General features: G+C 47.4%; 1 protein-coding gene across 7 annotated transcripts in view; it reads left to right on the forward strand.

Annotated features, from left to right (window-relative positions):
- The window catches only part of LOC120988982 (immunoglobulin superfamily member 1-like), a 597,232-nt gene that overhangs the window by 523,929 nt on the left and 53,465 nt on the right, over nt 1-19,838 (forward strand). For 2 of the 7 annotated variants that reach the window (XM_040416812.1, XM_040416810.1), the window contains exon 4: nt 5,765-6,037. The exons of the other annotated variants lie outside the window; for them this stretch is intronic. In XM_040416812.1, coding sequence (XP_040272746.1) covers nt 5,765-6,037 — 273 coding nt within the window. The remainder of the gene's footprint in view (nt 1-5,764; nt 6,038-19,838) is intronic. 7 annotated transcript variants of the gene reach the window in all.

A 19,838-nucleotide genomic window follows, 5' to 3' on the forward strand; every position in this document is an offset into this window, starting at 1 on the left:
GGTCTAGTTTTTCACACCAAACATCACTTGTTTTACTAACTCAGGACTAGGCCTATCAGACATTATACAGTTATAATGACACCCACGGCAGGCTCCATTCTAAATAATGTCCATAGTGATCTTTATTAAAAATAATGTCCCCCCACCGGCAGGCTCTGCAGGCGGCGGCGCTCACTCACTGTACGTCACGCGGCGCGTGACGTACAGTGAGTGAGGTGAGCACCGCCGCCCGCACTGCCTGCCTGTTACCGCCCGGAGCAGTGCTGAGAAAGAAGCCTGCTGTGAGTGAGAGCCTGAGTCTGTGGGTCACTGGGTGCGTCACTGTGACCGTCCGTGCAATGTGGTTACACATTTTTTACAATGGGGAGACACTTATTTCATCGAGCAGTTTTGACAGGGGGGGGTAGTTTTTTTGACAGGGGGGGGGGGGGTTTGACAGGGGGAGGGGGAAGTTTTTTTGACACTCGCCCTGAGAGAAATTTTACCTAGAAACTGCACTGGGCATTGATATGCTGGCATGGTCCAGCCGACATTCGATCTGCAGACAGTATTTCTGGCAGATCCCAACAAAGTTGCTTGCATCTGTTAGCAAATGTCTCAGTTCCACGACTCGCTTCACATATACAAATTATGGAGCAGTGGTGGAAACACAAAAACCAACAGAATACTGTATGTCAGCAGTTTATTCATAAAGAGAGAGCTTTAGTCTAATATGTGAGCACATAGAAAATACAACATTCCGCTCAGCTTTAGATGGCAACATCTGAAAAACGCTCTTTCAGGGGCGTAACTATAGGATTCACAGCATTCACAGTTGTGACTGAGGACCAGGGGCGTAGCTAGAAATGCAGGCCCCCCCCCCCCCCCCCGTGCCATCCACAGATCCCCCTCCCCTAAATAGTGCCATCCACAGATCCCCCTCCCCTAAATAGTGCCATCCACAGATCCCCCTCCCTAAATAGTGCCATCCACAGATCCCCCTCCCCTAAATAGTGCCATCCACAGATCCCCCTCCCCTAAATAGTGCCATCCACAGATCCCCCTCCCCTAAATAGTGCCATCCATAGATCCCCCTTCCCTAAATAGTGCCATCCACAGATCCCCCTCCCCTAAATAGTGCCATCCACAGATCCCTCTCCCCTAAATAGTGCCATCCACAGATCTCCCTCCCCTAAATAGTGCCATCCACAGATCCCTCTCCCCTAAACAGTGCCATCCACAGATCCCTCTCCCCTAAATAGTGCCATCCACAGATCCCCCTCCCTAATCAGTGCCATCCACAGATCTCCCTCCCCTAATCAGTGCCATCCACAGATCCCCCTCCCCTAATCAGTGCCATCAACAGATCCCCCCTCCCCTAAACAGTGCCATCCACAGATCCCCTCCCCTAAACAGTGCCATCCACAGATCCCCCTCCCCTAAATAGTGCCATCCACAGATCCCCCTCCCCTAAATAGTGCCATCCACAGATCCCCCTCCCCTAAATAGTGCCATCCACAGATCCCCCTCCCCTAAATAGTGCCATCCACAGATCCCCCTCCCCTAAATAGTGCCATCCACAGATCCCCCTCCCCTAAATAGTGCCATCCACAGATCCCCCTCCCCTAAATAGTGCCATCCACAGATCCCCCTCCCCTAAATAGTGCCATCCACAGATCCCCCTCCCCTAAATAGTGCCATCCATAGATCCCCCTCCCCTAAATAGTGCCATCCACAGATCCCCCTCCCCTAAATAGTGCCATCCACAGATCCCCCTCCCCTAAATAGTGCCATCCACAGATCCCCCTCCCCTAAATAGTGCCATCCACAGATCCCCCTCCCCTAAATAGTGCCATCCACAGATCCCCCTCCCCTAAATAGTGCCATCCACAGATCCCCCTCCCCTAAATAGTGCCATCCACAGATCCCCCTCCCCTAAATCGTGCCATCCACAGATCCCCCTCCCCTAAATAGTGCCATCCACAGATCCCCCTCCCCTAAATAGTGCCATCCACAGATCCCCCTCCCCTAAATAGTGCCATCCACAGATCCCCCTCCCCTAAATAGTGCCATCCACAGATCCCCCTCCCCTAAATAGTGCCATCCACAGATCCCCCTCCCCTAAATAGTGCCATCCACAGATCCCCCTCCCCTAAATAGTGCCATCCACAGATCCCCCTCCCCTAGATAGTGCCATCCACAGATCCCTCTCCCCTAAATAGTGCCATCCACAGATCCCCCTCCCCTAGATAGTGCCATCCACAGATCCCTCTCCCCTAAACAGTGCCATCCACAGATCCCCCTCCCCTAGATAGTGCCATCCACAGATCCCTCTCCCCTAAACAGTGCCATCCACAGATCCCTCTCCCCTAAATAGTGCCATCCACAGATCCCCCTCCCTAATCAGTGCCATCCACAGATCCCCCTCCCCTAATCAGTGCCATCCACAGATCCCCCTCCCCTAATCAGTGCCATCAACAGATCCCCCCTCCCCTAAACAGTGCCATCCACAGATCCCCTCCCCTAAACAGTGCCATCCACAGATCCCCCTCCCCTAAACAGTGCCATCCACAGATCCCCCTCCCCTAAACAGTGCCATCCACAGATCCCCCTCCCCTAAATAGTGCCATCCACAGTATCAGGTGCCTCTCTCTACCAAAGTCTACCCCATTGTCAGAAAGAAGATCATTAACCCTTTAATGCCAAAAGTAGCAGTTGCAGCACGCCAGACCTGCAGGGTATTGCGAAGGGAGGTCACGGTTATGGGCAATCGAGGGTTGCTCACTGTATTGGAGGACCCTGGGCAGGCATGTGGCAGTGAAGGAGAGGTAGACACAAGTTCCTCTGGGGCACACTCTGTATGTAGGGACCAGGCTTGATGGTGGATGAGGTGCCCTGGATGTTACAGGTATTTTGAGTGCCTGGGGCAAGGTCCCTTTAAGGATCGTGACGCCAGTGCCTGTAACGGTGGCACACCGATTTATAGGAGTAGTAATTGAGGTACACAGGGGGTATGATGAACCAAACGTTGCTTTACTTAAAACAGTCCAAACTTTGTACATACAGTTGGTAATGATGCAGTCCCTTTTAGCATATGTTCCACAAGCAGGTTTACATTCAATAATGGCAGGTATAATCTTGCAAGATACTTGGAGGGTAAACAGTTATTGCTTCACAGTCCAGGCTGCACTATCTCCACAGCTATTCTGGCTGGCTGTATCCCAAGGCCCGGATGCCTAAATGCTGGCTTTAATCCTTGGTAAATAAATCTTCCTCCCGTATTGACCCTTGCCATTACTTTATAGTACCTCTGCCCATCAGGTTACTTATCTGAGCTGGTTGTACTGTCCTTGCTTGGTATGTAATGTAGGTGGCTGCAGGTTTCTCCCAGAAGGTCCATCTCCACTACTGGGGTTACTTCATCTGTGCTAGCTGGATTCAGGGTCTCCAGGCAGGCTGGACTTCTTCACTAGCCTCCTGGTGGCAACTAGAAGCCTGGACTATCCAGCTGCATGTCAGGAGGAGGCCCTCAGCATATCTCTGGCTAAGATGCCCTCTCACTTCTGTGTCCACAGACTCCTGACTACAGACTAACCCCTCCCTGTCTGGGCCTGAACATTTATACTAGGGGCTCCCTATCTCCCTCTAGTGTCTAGGATGCTACACTACACCCCAATAGGCCTGCTATGCATGTCACAGGGGAAACATTGCATGTAAAAGCACATAGAAAATACATTAAAGTATATAGTTAAATATAATATCACTGTTCCTTAGGAGTAGGAGTAACACGTGACCCAATTGACCCTTGTGTAGTGCCCACCCCTACCTAGTGGGACACTACACAGTGGGTCAGCATATAGTGAAGGGAGGGAAGCTGTGCAGGAAAATGCAGACGGGTGGCTGATAAGGTTATAGCCTATCACTACTTACAGTGGTGGTGTGTAGGGGTAAATGGTAACTGAATATCAGGATATGCAGGCCAAGTAGATTAAAGTCGGATGTTCATGCACTGGCTGACATCAGAGAGTAAGTGCATGCATAGAACTACACAAAAAGCACAATGTGGTGTGAAGGCCTGCTCCATATGTCAAACAGCCTAGGCCCCTTTCACATAGGCAAGTTTTCCGCGCGGGTGCAATGCGTGAGGGGAACGCATTGCACCCGCACTGAATCCGGACCAATTCACTTCAATGGGGCTGTGCAGATGAGCAGTGATTTTCACACATCATTTGTGCGTTGCGTGAAAATTGCAGCATGTTCTGTATTCTGCATTTTTCACGCAACGCAGACCCCATAGAAATGAATGGGGCTGCGTGAAAATCGCAAAGCATCCGCAAGCAAGTGCGTATGCAATGCAATTTTCATGCATGGTTGCCAGGAGATGATGTTAGTAAATTGATTAAAGTCAATTTATTATATTATTTTCCCTTATAACATGGTTATAAAGGAAAATAATAGCATTCTTAATACAGAATGCTTAGTAAAATGTTGCTTGAGGGGTTAAAAAAAAAAAAACTAACTTGATCGCGGAGAGGCCGTCTGCTCCTGTTTTTATTAAGAAAACCTGCCAAAGGACCTGCGACGAGCGTTAAGATGTGACCGTGCACAGCCAGCGTGATCACGTGGTGACGTCTTCACGCTCACCTCAGATCCTTTGGCAGGTTTTCTTCAATCAGGACAGGAGTAGACAGCCTCTCCATGATCAAGTGGATGAAGTGAGTATTTTTTTATTTAACCCCGGATTAACCCTTTGAGCACCTGAATGTGAGTCTCAGATGCAATGATCAGAATTGAACATGGCATCTGAGGGGTTAAATGGCAGGGGCGGCACAATCACCGTTCCCCGTCATTGAGCCCGCTCCATACAATGAAAAGCAATTTGTGACAAGGTAATTCATAATTAATCGAATTTTCGGACAAAGTTCTGTGAAGCTGGCGAATCGAATTTTTGAAAACTTCGCTAATCTCTATTTGTCAATTCCAAGGCCAGACAACCCCTTTAAGGCTTCTTTCACACGGGCGTCATGTTTTTTGCGGGTGCATTGCGGGAAAAAAATAAAAAAAATTTTTACTCACCTTAATCCACTTGATCGCGCAGCCCGGCTTCTCTTCTGTCTTCTTTCTTCAGGACCTGGGTAAAGGACCTGTGGTGACGTCACTGCGCTCATTACATGGTCCATCACATGATCTTTTACCATGGTCATGGATCATGTGATGGACCATGTGATGAGCGCAGTGATGTCATCACAGGTCCTTTACCCAGGTCCTGAAGAAAGAAGACAGAAGAGAAGCCGGACTGCGCGATCAAGTAGATTATGGTGAGTTAAATTATTTTTAATTTTATTAACCCCTCAAGCCCTATTGTACTATGCATTCTGTATTAAGAATGCTATTATTTTCCCTTATAACTATGTTATAAGGGAAAATAATAATGATCGGGTCTCCATCCCGATCGTCTCCTAGCAAGCGTGCGTGAAAATCGCACCGCATCCGCACTTGCTTGCGGATGCTTGCGATTTTCACGCAGTCCCATTCACTTCTATGGGGCCTTTCAACGTGAAAAACGCACAAAATAGAGCTTGCTGCAATTTTCACGCAACGCACAAGTGATGCATGAAAATCACCGCTCATGTGCACAGCCCCATAGAAATGAATGGGTCCGGATTCAGTGCGGGTGCAATGCGTTCACCTCACGCATTGCACCCATGTGAAAACTCGCCCCTGTGAAAGGGGCCTAAGTGATATGGATCCAATTACAAGATAATAACTTACTGTTCATTTTCAGAAGCACTTAAACCTACTCTACGCTTGGAACCAGAGCAGACGGTGTACATTGTAGGAGAATCTTTATCACTGAGATGTGTTGTTAACATGCCAACAAGTATCTCTGGGTACAGCTTCTTCAAAGATGCAGCAGTGATAGTCAAAAATGCTGTCTCAAATCGACTGACCATACCATCTCTGTCTACAACGGATGCTGGAAATTATATCTGCACCTACTATCAAGAATCTACAGGCACACAACAAGAAAGCAACTTCATAGACCTTAAAGTGTTTGGTGAGTGACTTGCTCCCATGTTTTTTTTTTCCCTTAATACCATCTTGGTCTATTGCTGTACAGTATTTGTCTTGCACTATATGTACCAAAATATATACAGTACAGTATAAACATATATACACACACATATAGGCATAAGAAAAGTAAAGTCCACCCTCTTTGCTTTGCTTTTATGTTACAACCTCGGATGAATAACACACAACACGTTCCATCGTTTCATTATTTACTCATCAAAAAATAAGTCAACATGGAAAAGCCAAATGTGAAAAACTAGGTTACACTCCACAAATTAATAGCTTGCAGTAATAAGTTGAAATAATAATTTTTCGTATGACTTTGAGTCTCTCGCATCGTTCTGGAGGAATTTTGGCCCACTCTTCTAATCTTTACAACATTGCTTCAGTTCATTGAGGTTTGTGGGCATTTATGCACAGCTCTCTTAACCACCTCAGCCCCCTTACCTTAAACACCCTGAAAGACCAGGCCACTTTTTACACTTCTGCACTACACTACTTTCACCGTTTATTGCTCGGTCATGCAACTTACCACCCAAATGAATTTTACCTCCTTTTCTTCTCACTAATAGAGCTTTCATTTGGTGGTATTTCATTGCTGCTGACATTTTGACTTTTTTTGTTATTAATCAAAATTTACCCAAATTTTTGCCAAAAAATGTCATTTTTCACTTTCAGTTGTAAAATTTTTCAAATAAAACTACATTTCTATATAAATTTTTCTCTAAATTTATTGTTCTACATGTCTTTGATAAAAATAATAATAATAATAATAATAATAATAATAATAATAATAAGTGTATATTTATTGGTTTGGGTAAAAGTTATAGAGTTTACAAACTATGGTACAAAAATGTGAATTTCCGCTTTTTAAAGCAGCTCTGACTTTCTGAGCACCTGTCATGTTTCCTGAGGTTCTACAATGCCCAGACAGTAAAAACACCCCACAAATGACCTTATTTCGGAAAGTAGACACCCTAAGGTATTCGCTGATGGGCATAGTGAGTTCATAGAACTTTTTATTTTTTGTCACAAGTTAGCGGAAAATGATGATTTTTTTTTTTTTTTCTTACAAAGTCTCATATTGCACTAACTTGTGACAAAAAATAAAAACTTCCATGAACTCACTATGCCCATCACGAAATACCTTGGGGTGTCTTCTTTCCAAAATGGGGTCACTTGTGGGGTAGTTATACTGCCCTGGCATTTTAGGGGCCCTAATGTGTGAGAAGTAGTTTGAAATAAAAATGTGTAAAAAATGCCCTGTGAAATCCTAAAGATACTCTTTGGAATGTGGGCCCCTTTGCCCACCTAGGCTGCAAAAAAGTGTCACACATGTGGTATCGCCGTACTCTGGAGAAGTTGGGCAATGTGTTTTGGGGTGTCTTTTTACACATGCCCATGCTGATAGGATAAATATCTCTGTCAAATGACAACTTTGTATAAAAAAATTGGAAAAGTTGTTTTTTAGAGAGATATTTCTCTCACCCAGCATGGGTATATGTAAAAAGACACCCCAAAACACATTGCACAACTTCTCCTGAGTACGGCGATACCACATGTGTGACACTTTTTTGCAGCCTAGGTGGGCAAAGGGGCCCACATTCCAAAGAGCACCTTTAGGATTTCACAGGGCATTTTTTACACATTTTGAAATATCTCTCTAAAAGACAACTTTTCCCATTTTTTTATACAAAGTTGGCATTTGACCGAGATATTTATCTCACCCAGCATGGGTATATGTCAAATGACACCCCAAAACACATTGCCCAACTTCTCCTGAGTACGGCGATACCACATGTGTGACACTTTTTTGCAGCCTAGATGCGCAAAGGGGCCCAAATTCCTTTTAGGAGGGCATTTTTAGACATTTGGATCCCAGACTTCTTCTCACGCTTTAGGGCCCCTAAAATGCCAGGGCAGTATTAATACCCCACATGTGACCCCATTTTGGAAAGAAGACACCACAAGGTATTCAATGAGGGGCATGGCGAGTTCATAGAAGATTTTTTTTTTTTGGCACAAGTTAGCGGAAATTGATTTTTTTTTTTTCCTCACAAAGTCTCCCATTCTGCTAACTTAGGACAAAAAGTTAAATCTTTCATGGAATCAATATGCCCCTCAGCGAATACCTTGGGGTGTCTTCTTTCCGAAATGGGGTCACATGTGGGGTATTTATACTACCCTGGCATTTTAGGTGCCCTAAAGCGTCAGAAGAAGTCTGGAATATAAATGTCTAAAAAATTTTACGCATTTGGATTCTGTGAGGGGTATGGTGAGTTCATGTGAGATTTTATTTTTTGTCACAAATTAGTGGAATATAAGACTTTGTAAGAAAATAAAAAAAATAAAAAAAAATCCATTTCCGCTAACTTGTGCCAAAAAAAGTCTGAATGGAGCCTTACAGGGGTTTGATCAATGACACCTGTAAGGCTCCATTCAGACGTCCGTATGTGTTTTGCGGATCCGCGGTGTCCGTGTTTTGCGGATCCACGGATCCGCAAAACACATACGGACGTCTGAATGGAGCATGACAGGGGGGTGATCACCCTATATAGACTCCCTGATCACCCCCCTGTCATTGATCACCCCCCTGTAAGGCTCCATTCAGAGGTCCGTATGTGTTTTGCGGATCCACGGATCCATGGATCGGATCCGCAAAACACATACGGACGTCTGAATGGAGCCTTACAGGGGGGTGATCAATCACAGGGGTGTGATCAGAGAGTCTATATGGGGTGATCACCCCCCCTGTAAGGCTCTATTCAGACGTCTGTATGTGTTTTGCGGATCCGATCCATGGATCCGTGGATACGAAAAACACATACGGACCTCTGAATGGAGCCTTACAGGGGGGTGATAAATGACAGGGGGGTGATCAGGGAGTCTATATGGGGTGATCACCCCCATGTCATTGATCACCCTCCTGTAAGGCTCCATTCAGACGTCCGTATATGTTTTGCGGATCCGATCCATGCATCCGTGGATCCGTAAAACACATACGGACGTCTGAATGGAGCCTTACAGGGGGGTGATCAATGACAGGGGGGTGATAAATGACAGGGGGGTGATCAGGGAGTCTATATGGGGTGATCACCCCCCTGTCATTGATCACCCCCCTGTAAGGCTCCATTCAGACGTCCGTATGTGTTTTGCGGATCCGATCCATGGATACGTAGATCCGTAAAACACATACGGACGTCTAAATGGAGCCTTACAGGGGGTGATCAATGACAGGGGGGTGATCAATGACAGGGGGGTGATCAGGGAGTCTATATGGGGTGATCACACCCTGTCATTGATCACCCCCCTGTAAGGCTCCATTAAGATGTCCGTATGTGTTTTGCGGATCCGATCCATGGATCCGTGGATCCGTAAAACACATACGGACGTCTGAATGGAGCCTTACAGGGGGGTGATCAATGACAGGGGGGTGATCAATGACAGGGGGGTGATCAGGGAGTCTATATGGGGTGATCACCCCCCTGTCATTGATCACCCCCCTGTAAGGCTCCATTCAGACGTCCGTATGTGTTTTGCGGATCCGATCCGTGGATCCGTAAAACACATACGGACGTCTGAATGGAGCCTTACAGGGGGGTGATCAATGACAGGGGGGTGATCAATGACAGGGGGGTGATAAGGGAGTCTATATGGGGTGATCACCACCCTGTCATTGATCACCCCCCCTGTAAGGCTCCATTCAGATGTCCGTATGTGTTTTGCGGATCTGATCCATGGATCCGTGGATCCGTAAAACACATACGGACGTCTGAATGGAGCCTTACAGGGGGGTGATCAATGACAGGGGGGTGATTAATGACAGGGGGGTGATAAGGGAGTCTATATGGGGTGATCACCCCCCTGTCATTGATCACCCCCCTGTAAGGCTCCATTCAGACGTCCGTATGTGTTTTGCGGATCCGATCCATGGATCCGTGGATCCGTAAAACACATATGGACGTCTGAATGGAGCCTTACAGGGGGGTGATCAATGACAGGGGGGTGATCAATGACAGGGGGATGATCAGGGAGTCTATATGGGGTGATCAGGGGTTAATAAGTGACGGCGGGTGTAGTGTAGTGTGGTGCTTGGTGCTACTTATTACAGAGCTGCCTGTATCCTCTGGTGGTCGATCCAAGCAAAGGGGACCACCAGAGGACCAGGTAGCAGGTATATTAGACTCTGTTATCAAAACAGCGTCTAATATACCTGTTAGGGGTTAAAAAAATCGCATCTACAGCCTGCCAGCGAACGATCGCCGCTGGCAGGCTGTATATCCACTCGCTTACCTGCAGTTCCTGTGAACATGCGCGCTTTTACAGGAAATCTCGCGTCTCGCGAGATGACGCGTAGATGCGTGACTCTGCCTGAGTGAGCCGCCTCCGGCGGTTAAAGCAGCTCTGTCACCAGGATCAAACCTATTAAACCTGACATACTGCCTGGCAGGGCTCATCATGCTGATTAAAACAATACCTTTCTTTTGTCTGTATGCTAAAGAACTGCAGAGTTTTTATATGCAAATTATAAGTTTTCTGAATTTTCACATCACTGTACACAAAGTTATAGGGGTATTCCAGTTATTTCAAGTCATCCTCTGTTCTGCTGCTCAGACCCCCCAACAGATCATGAGAAGAGGGGCCCTGTACCCTGCAGAGATTCCTGAAATGAACGGAGCAGCAGATTGTCCATGCAGATAGGGGATCATTTTAAATAAACTGAATACCCCTTTAATAGAACAAATGACTAATTGCAACAGAATAATTTATAGTAATAAATCATCATAGTATTGTATAGAAAATTGTTCCAACAGACACATGGCCAAATCCAAACATCTCATATGTCTATTCCAATATGGGTATATTTACATACAAAGGTCTATCAGAGATCTTAAATGTTCCCTCTGTTGCATCTCTTGCCAGTAGTGTTGTGGAGGTGTAAAGGTAATTGTTCCGATAACTGGCTTTCTTCTCAATCTCCCTCACTCTTGCCCCTTTCACTAATACACTTCATTTATGGTTATATTTACTATACCCAATGCTTATCAGATTTTCTCTGATTTGGTGAATTGGGGCTCCTTAAAATGTCCAGGTCTTCCGGGTCCACCCATAAAAAGACATAGACTTCATGATAGGGTTATTGGGGAAGTTCTCTCGGGTCCTCCAAACTCTATCTCCCCATAACCCCCAACCTCCCCCACCCCATCAACCCACCAATAAAGACACTGAGGCAGATAATTGGAATTAAATGGCCACAGCAGCCTGTTATTAATATAACATAACATCAAAAACATGTACATCATGAACCCGACGAAGGAGGCCCTGAAAGCCCTAGTTACACTCTAAAACAAGTGCACCAAAACACCCGGGTAAATACAACTTGCCTCCAGCCGCGCCACACCAGCTCGGAGACCCCCGAGTGCTGTATCCCCTTTAAACCGACCAATTACCAAAACCTGGGAGTCCAGCCCCACCAATTGAGGCCCTCCAAACCACAGAACACAAAGTCCTAGCCCAGCTTCCAGGACCTCCTACCGCCACACCTGCCGTGACAAACAGATTCAACCTTCCTTCCCAAAAAAAGGGGGGGTGGGTGGGAGCTCGTTCAAACTAAAGATGGCGCCGGATAGCCCTTGGCGCCACCCTTATAAACCCTCAGCTCCGCCCCTACCCTCTAACCGCTACCTCCCATAACTTAACCCCATCCTCACCTCACCAGCCCTCACCTACTTAACCTGCGTCCCCTCGCTCCCCAAAACTTATCATGGCAGCCTCCCTTAACCACCTCCGGACCGCCTAACGCAGATTCGCGTTCCAGAGGTGGCAGCCCTGCGCAGAGTCACGCATATATGCGTCATCTCGCGCGAGCCGGGATTTCCTGTGAACGCGCGCACACAGGCGCGCGCGCTCACAGGAACGGAAGGTAAGAGAGTTGATCTCCAGCCTGCCAGCGGCGATCGTTCGCTGGCAGGCTGGAGATGTGATTTTTTTAACCCCTAACAGGTATATTAGACGCTGTTTTGATAACAGCGTCTAATATACCTGCTACCTGGTCCTCTGGTGGTCCCCTTTGTTTGGATCGACCACCAGAGGACACAGGCAGCTCAGTAAAGTAGCACCAAGCACCACTACACTACACTACACCCCCCCCCATCACTTATTAACCCCTTATTAGCCCCTGATCACCCCTGATCACCCCATATAGACTCCCTGATCACCCCCCTGTCATTGATTACCCCCCTGTCATTGATCACACCCCTGTAAAGCTCCATTCAGATGTCCGCATGATTTTTACGGATCCACTGATAGATGGATCGGATCCGCAAAACGCATACGGACAACTGAATAAAGCCTTACAGGGGCGTGATCAATGACTGTGGTGATCACCCCATACAGACTCCCTGATCACCCCCCTGTCATTGATTACCCCCCTGTCATTGATCACACCCCTGTAAAGCTCCATTCAGATGTCCGCATGATTTTTACGGATCCACTGATAGATGGATCGGATCCGCAAAACGCATACGGACATCTGAATGGAGCCTTACAGGGGCGTGATCAATGACTGTGGTGATCACCCCATATAGACTCCCTGATCACCCCCCTGTCATTGATTACCCCCCTGTAAGATCCATTCAGATGTCTGCATGATTTTTACGGATCCACTGATAGATGGATCGGATCCGCAAAACGCATACGGACGTCTGAATAAAGCCTTACAGGGGCGTGATCAATGACTGTGGTGATCACCCCATATAGACTCCCTGATCACCCCCCTGTCATTGATTACCCCCCTGTCATTGATCACACCCCTGTAAAGCTCCATTCAGATGTCCGCATGATTTTTACGGATCCACTGATAGATGGATCGGATCCGCAAAACGCATACGGACATCTGAATGGAGCCTTACAGGGGGGTGATCAATGACTGTGGTGATCACCCCATATAGACTCCCTGATCACCCCCCTGTCATTGATCACCCCCCCTGTCATTGATCACCCCCCCTGTCATTGATCACCCCCCCCCTGTCAGGCTGCATTCAGATGTCCGTATGATTTTTACGGATCCACGGATACATGGATCGGATCCGCAAAACACATACGGACATCTGAATGGAGCCTTATAGGGGGGTGATCAATGACAGGGGGGTGATCACCCCATATAGACTCCCTGATCACCCCCCTGTCATTGATCACCCCCCTGTCATTGATCACCCCCCTGTCATTGATCACCCCCCTGTAAGGCCTCCTGCACACGAACGTATTTTTTTGCGGTCCGCAAAAACGGGTCCCGTTTTTCCGTGATCCGTGACCGTTTTTTCGTCCGTGGGTCTTCCTTGATTTTTGGAGGATCCACGGACATGAAAAAAAAGTCGTTTTGGTGTCCGCCTGGCCGTGCGGAGCCAAACGGATCCGTCCTGAATTACAATGCAAGTCAATGGGGACGGATCCGTTTGACGTTGACACAATATGGTGCCATTTCAAACGGATCCGTCCCTATTGACTTTCAATGTAAAGTCTGGAGTCCCTTTTATACCATCGGATCGGAGTTTTCTCCAATCCGATGGTATATTTTAACTTGAAGCGTCCCCATCACCATGGGAACGCCCCTATGTTAGAATATACTGTCGGATATGAGTTAGATCGTGAAACCTCATTTCCGACAGTATATTCTAACACAGAGGCGTTCCCATGGTGATGGGGACGCTTCTAGTTAGAATATACTACAAACTGTGTACATGATTGCCCCCTGCTGCCTAGCAGCATCCGATCTCTTACAGGGGGCCGTGATCAGCACAATTAACCCCTCAAGTGCCGCACCTGAAGGGGTTAATTGTACTATCATATCCCCCTGTAAGAGATCAGGGCTGCCAGGCAGTAGGGGGCAGACCCCCCCCCCTCCCCAGTTTGAATATCATTGGTGGCCAGTGCGCCCCCCCTCCCTTCCTCCCTCTATTGTAATAATTTGTTGGTGGCACAGTGTGCGCCCCCCCCCCCTTCCTCCCTCTATTGTAATAAATCGTTGGTGGCACAGTGTGCGCCCCCCATCGCCCCCTCCCTCTATAGCATTAACAACATTGGTGGCCAGTGTGCGGCCTCCCATCTCCCCCCCCCCCCCCCCCGATCATTGGTGGCAGCGGGTTACTAGCAATAGTACAATAGTAAAAGATTCATACTTACCTGGGAACTGCGATGTTCGTGTCCGGCCGGGAGCTCCTCCTACTGGTAAGTGACAGTTCATTTAGCAATGCGCCGCACAGACCTGAGGCTGTCACTTACCAGTAGGTGGAGCTCCCGGCCGGACACGAACATCGCAGCAGCCGGTAAGTATGAATCTTCTACTATTGTACTATTGCTATGTAACCATGGCAACCAGGACTGTAGTAGCGTCCTGGTTGCCATGGTTACCGATCGGAGCCCCAGCATTAAACTGGGACTCCGATCGGAACTCCGCTGCCACCAATGATGATGGGGGGGGGGGGGAGATGGGAGGCCGCACACTGGCCACCAATGTTGTTAATGCTATAGAGGGGGGGGGGGCCGATGGGGGGCGCACACTGTGCCACCAACGAATTATTACAATAGAGGGAGGGAGGGGGGGGGCGCACACTGTGCCACCAACGAATAATTACAATAGAGGGGGGGGGGGGGCCGCACTGGCCATCAATGATATTCAAACTGGGGAGGGGGGGGGTCTGCCCCCTGCTGCCTGGCAGCCCTGATCTCTTACAGGGGGATATGATAGTACAATTAACCCTTTCAGGTGCCGCACCTGAAGGGGTTAATTGTGCTGATCACGGCCCCCTGTAAGAGATCGGGTGCTGCCAGGCAGCAGGGGGCAGTCTTGTACACAGTTTGTAGTGTATTCTAACTAGAAGCGTCCCTATCACCATGGGAACGCTTCTGTGTTAGAATATACTGTCGGTTCTGAGTTTTCACGAAGTGAAAACTCAGCTTTGAAAAAGCTTTATGCAGACGGATCTTCGGATCCGTCTGTATAAAAACTAACTTACGGCCACGGATCACGGACACGGATGCCAATCTTGCGTGCATCCGTGTTCTTTCACGGACCCATTGACTTGAATGGGTCCGTGAACCGTTGGCCGTGAAAAAAATAGGACAGGTCATATTTTTTTCACGGCCAGGAAACACGGATCACGGATGCGGCTGCAAAACGGTGCATTTTCCGTTTTTTCCACGGACCCATTGAAAGTCAATGGGTCCGCGAAAAAAAACGGAAAACGGCACAACGGCCACGGGTGCACACAACGGTCGTGTGCAGGAGGCCTTAGGCTCCATTCAGACATTTTTTTGGCCCAAGTTAGCGGAAATATATATTTTTTTCTTACAAAGTCTCATATTCCACTAACTTGTGTCAAAAAATAAAATCTCACATGAACTCACCATACCCCTCACGGAATCCAAATGCGTAACATTTTTTAGACATTTATATTCCAGACTTCTTCTCACGCTTTAGGGCCCCTAGAATGCCAGGGCAGTATAAATACCCCACATGTGACCCCATTTCGGAAAGAAGACACCCCAAGGTATTCCGTGAGGGGCATATTGAGTCCATGAAAGATTGAAATTTTTGTCCCAAGTTAGCGGAAAGGGAGACTTTGTGAGAAAAAAATAAATAAAATCAATTTCCGCTAACTTGTGCCAAAAAAAAAATATTTATATGAACTCGCCATGCCCCTCATTGAATACCTTGGGGTGTCTTCTTTCCAAAATTGGGTCACATGTGGGGTATTTATACTGCCCTGGCATTCTAGGGGCCCTAAAGCGTGAGAAGAAGTCTGGGATCCAAATGTCTAAAAATGCCCTCATAAAAGGAATGTGGGCCCCTTTGCGCATCTAGGCTGCAAAAAAGTGCCACACATGTGGTATCTCCGTACTCAGAAGAAGAATGTGTTTTGGGGTGTCATTTTACATATACCCATGCTGGGTGAGAGAAATATCTTGGCAAAAGACAACTTTTCCCATTTTTTTATACAAAGTTGGCATTTGACCAAGATATTTATCTCACCCAGCATGGGTATATGTAAAATGACACCCCAAAACACATTCCCCAACTTCTCCTGAATACGGCGATACCAGATGTGTGACACTTTTTTGCAGCCTAGGTGGGCAAATGGGCCCACATTCCAAAGAGCACCTTTCGGATTTCACAGGTCATTTACCTACTTACAACACATTAGGGCCCCTGGAAAATGCCAGGGCAGTATAACTACCCCACAAGTGACCCCATTTTGGAAAGAAGACACCCCAAGGTACTCCGTGAGGGGCATGGCAAGTTCCTAGAATTTTTTATTTTTTGTCACAAGTTAGTGGAAAATGATGATTTTTTTTATTTTATTTTTTCCCTTACAAAGTCTCATATTCCACTAACTTGTGACAAAAAATAAAAACTTCCATGAACTCACTATGCCCATCAGCGAATACCTTGGGGTGTCTTCTTTCCAAAATGGGGTCACTTGTGGGGTAGTTATACTGCCCTGGCATTCTAGGGGCCCAAATGTGTGGTAAGGAGTTTGAAATCAAATTCTGTAAAAAATGACCAGTGAAATCCGAAAGGTGCTCTTTGGAATATGGGCCCCTTTGCCCACCTAGGCTGCAAAAAAGTGTCACACATCTGGTATCTCCGTATTCAGGAGAAGTTGGGGAATGTGTTTTGGGGTGTCATTTTACATATACCCATGCTGGGTGAGAGAAATATCTTGGCAAAAGACAACTTTTCCCATTTTTTTATACAAAGTTGGCATTTGACCAAGATATTTATCTCACCCAGCATGGGTATATGTAAAATGACACCCCAAAACACATTCCCCAACTTCTCCTGAATACGGCGATACCAGATGTGTGACACTTTTTTGCAGCCTAGGTGGGCAAAGGGGCCCACATTCCAAAGAGCACCTTTCGGATTTCACAGGTCATTTACCTACTTACAACACATTAGGGCCCCTGGAAATTGCCAGGGCAGTATAACTACCCCACAAGTGACCCCATTTTGGAAAGAAGACACCCCAAGGTACTCCGTGAGGGGCATGGCAAGTTCCTAGAATTTTTTATTTTTTGTCACAAGTTAGTGGAAAATGATGATTTATTTTTTATTTTTTTTCCCTTACAAAGTCTGATATTCCACTAACTTGTGACAAAAAATAAAAACTTCCATGAACTCACTATGCCCATCAGCGAATACCTTGGGGTGTCTTCTTTCCAAAATGGGGTCACTTGTGGGGTAGTTATACTGCCCTGGCATTCTAGGGGCCCAAATGTGTGGTAAGGAGTTTGAAATCAAATTCTGTAAAAAATGACCAGTGAAATCCGAAAGGTGCTCTTTGGAATATGGGCCCCTTTGCCCACCTAGGCTGCAAAAAAGTGTCACACATCTGGTATCTCCGTATTCAGGAGAAGTTGGGGAATGTGTTTTGGGGTGTCATTTTACATATACCCATGCTGGGTGAGAGAAATATCTTGGCAAAAGACAACTTTTCCCATTTTTTTATACAAAGTTGGCATTTGACCAAGATATTTCTCTCACCCAGCATGGGTATATGTAAAATGACACCCCAAAACACATTCCCCAACTTCTCCTGAGTACGGAGATACCAGATGTGTGACACTTTTTTGCAGCCTAGGTGGGCAAAGGGGCCCATATTCCAAAGAGCATCTTTCGGATTTCACTGGTCATTTTTTACAGAATTTGATTTCAAACTCCTTACCACACATTTGGGCCCCTAGAATGCCAGGGCAGTATAACTACTCCACAAGTGACCCCATTTTGGAAAGAAGACACCCCAAGGTATTCGCTGATGGGCATAGTGAGTTCATGGAAGTTTTTATTTTTTGTCACAAGTTAGTGGAATATGAGACTTTGTAAGAAAAATAAAAATAAAATCATCATTTTCCGCTAACTTGTGACAAAAAATAAAAAGTTCTATGAACTCACTATGCCCATCAGTGAATACCTTAGGGTGTCTACTTTCCGAAATGGGGTCATTTGTGGGGTGTTTGTACTGTCTGGCCATTGTAGAACCTCAGGAAACATGACAGGTGCTCAGAAAGTCAGAGCTGCTTCAAAAAGCGGAAATTCACATTTTTGTACCATAGTTTGTAAACGCTATAACTTTTACCCAAACCATTTTTTTTTTACCCAAACAGCTGCACTTGATAGGGTTATTGGGGAAGTTCTCTCGGGTCCTCCAAACTCCATCTCCCCCATAACCCCCAACCTCTCCCACCCCTTCAACCCACCAATAAAGACACTGAGGCAGATAATTGGAATTAAATGGCCACAGCAGCCTTTTATTAATATAACATAACATCAAAAACATGTACATCATGAACCCGACAAAGGAGGTCCTGAAAGCCCTAGTTACACTCTAAAACAAGTGCACCAAAACACCCGGGTAAATACAACTTGCCTCCAGCCACGCCACACCAGCTCGGAGACCCCCGAGTGCTGTATCCCCTTTAAACCGACCGATTACCAAAACCTGGGAGTCCAGCCCCACCAATTGAGGCCCTCCCATCCACAGAACACCAAGTCCTAGCCCAGCTTCCAGGACCTCCTACCGCCACAGACGGGCAACTTGAACCAACCACCTCAAGCTTGCGCGCCCCTCCACACCACCAATGCCCGTTTGATCCCGCCCTGCAGACCCAGGGCCCATAAATCCACACCTACCGCATTAAGGTGAACCCCGTCCGCTCTTCAATAAGCCCCCTCGCCAGACTCCAAATCAAAATGCCGCACTACCACCGAACCATTCCGGGCCACAAACTTTCCTACCGCTCTATTCACCTTTATCCGAGCCCTATTGACCCGCTCCACCGAACGCGCCTCCCGCCAACTCTTCCTCGGGACAATATCCGACCACACCACCACCAGCCCCGGAAACAAGGCCCACAACCTCAGCAAGTCAAATTTAATGTCTCTTATCAGCTCCCTCACCGGCTTCACCTCCAAATCATTACCACCCGTGTGAACAACTAAGACATCCGGGGGGCGATCCAGCTGAACAAATCGATGCACCTCCCTCAAAACCCCTCCCACAACATACCTCGATAGCCCATCCACCGGATGGCCGCAACATCCCTGCTAATACCCAACTGCCGCCCGTTAGGCCTAACGTCAGCCCGAATCGCCCCCCAGAAAACAAAAGAATGGCCGATAATCCACACCAACGCCGGTGAACAACCTAAAATACAAAAGAAACAAGCAACATCAGAAAAACAAGCCGTAATCCACAACCCATTAGACTTCCCCAAGCCGCACGTATGAACGGAACCTGCTAGACTCCCAACGCCCAATCCTCCGAATAACCTCATCACTCACACCCCTTCGCGCAGCCTCCGTGGCTGCCCCTATCCTGAAAGAGTGACCCGTGTAGCACCCTGGATCCACCCCCAGGCTCCGCAAGCACTTCTTCAACACAGCCAGGAACTGATACCGAGACAAAAATGCCCCATTCTCGTGCCGGAGCAACGGGGCACCCACCTCGCGCAATCCCGCGCCATACTCCAGCAAGAAGACCACCGGGCACATAGCACAGCCCGGAACCGAAAAACAAACAAACACAACGACCCCGCCCCTCCTGATCCGTCTTTGACGCCCTCAGCCGAATCACCACCTGATCCGGGAACACATCCACATCATCATCACGCAACCCTCCAGCACAGCGGACACTCCCACTTACCAGTTCCCCCAACCGAAACGCCCCAAAAAAGGCCAGCGAATACGCTGCCTTAAACAAATGAATCTCGCTCTCCGAGCTGCAAAC

Source organism: Bufo bufo, chromosome 2, assembly GCF_905171765.1.
Source record: "Bufo bufo chromosome 2, aBufBuf1.1, whole genome shotgun sequence".
Classification (NCBI taxonomy): domain Eukaryota; kingdom Metazoa; phylum Chordata; class Amphibia; order Anura; family Bufonidae; genus Bufo; species Bufo bufo.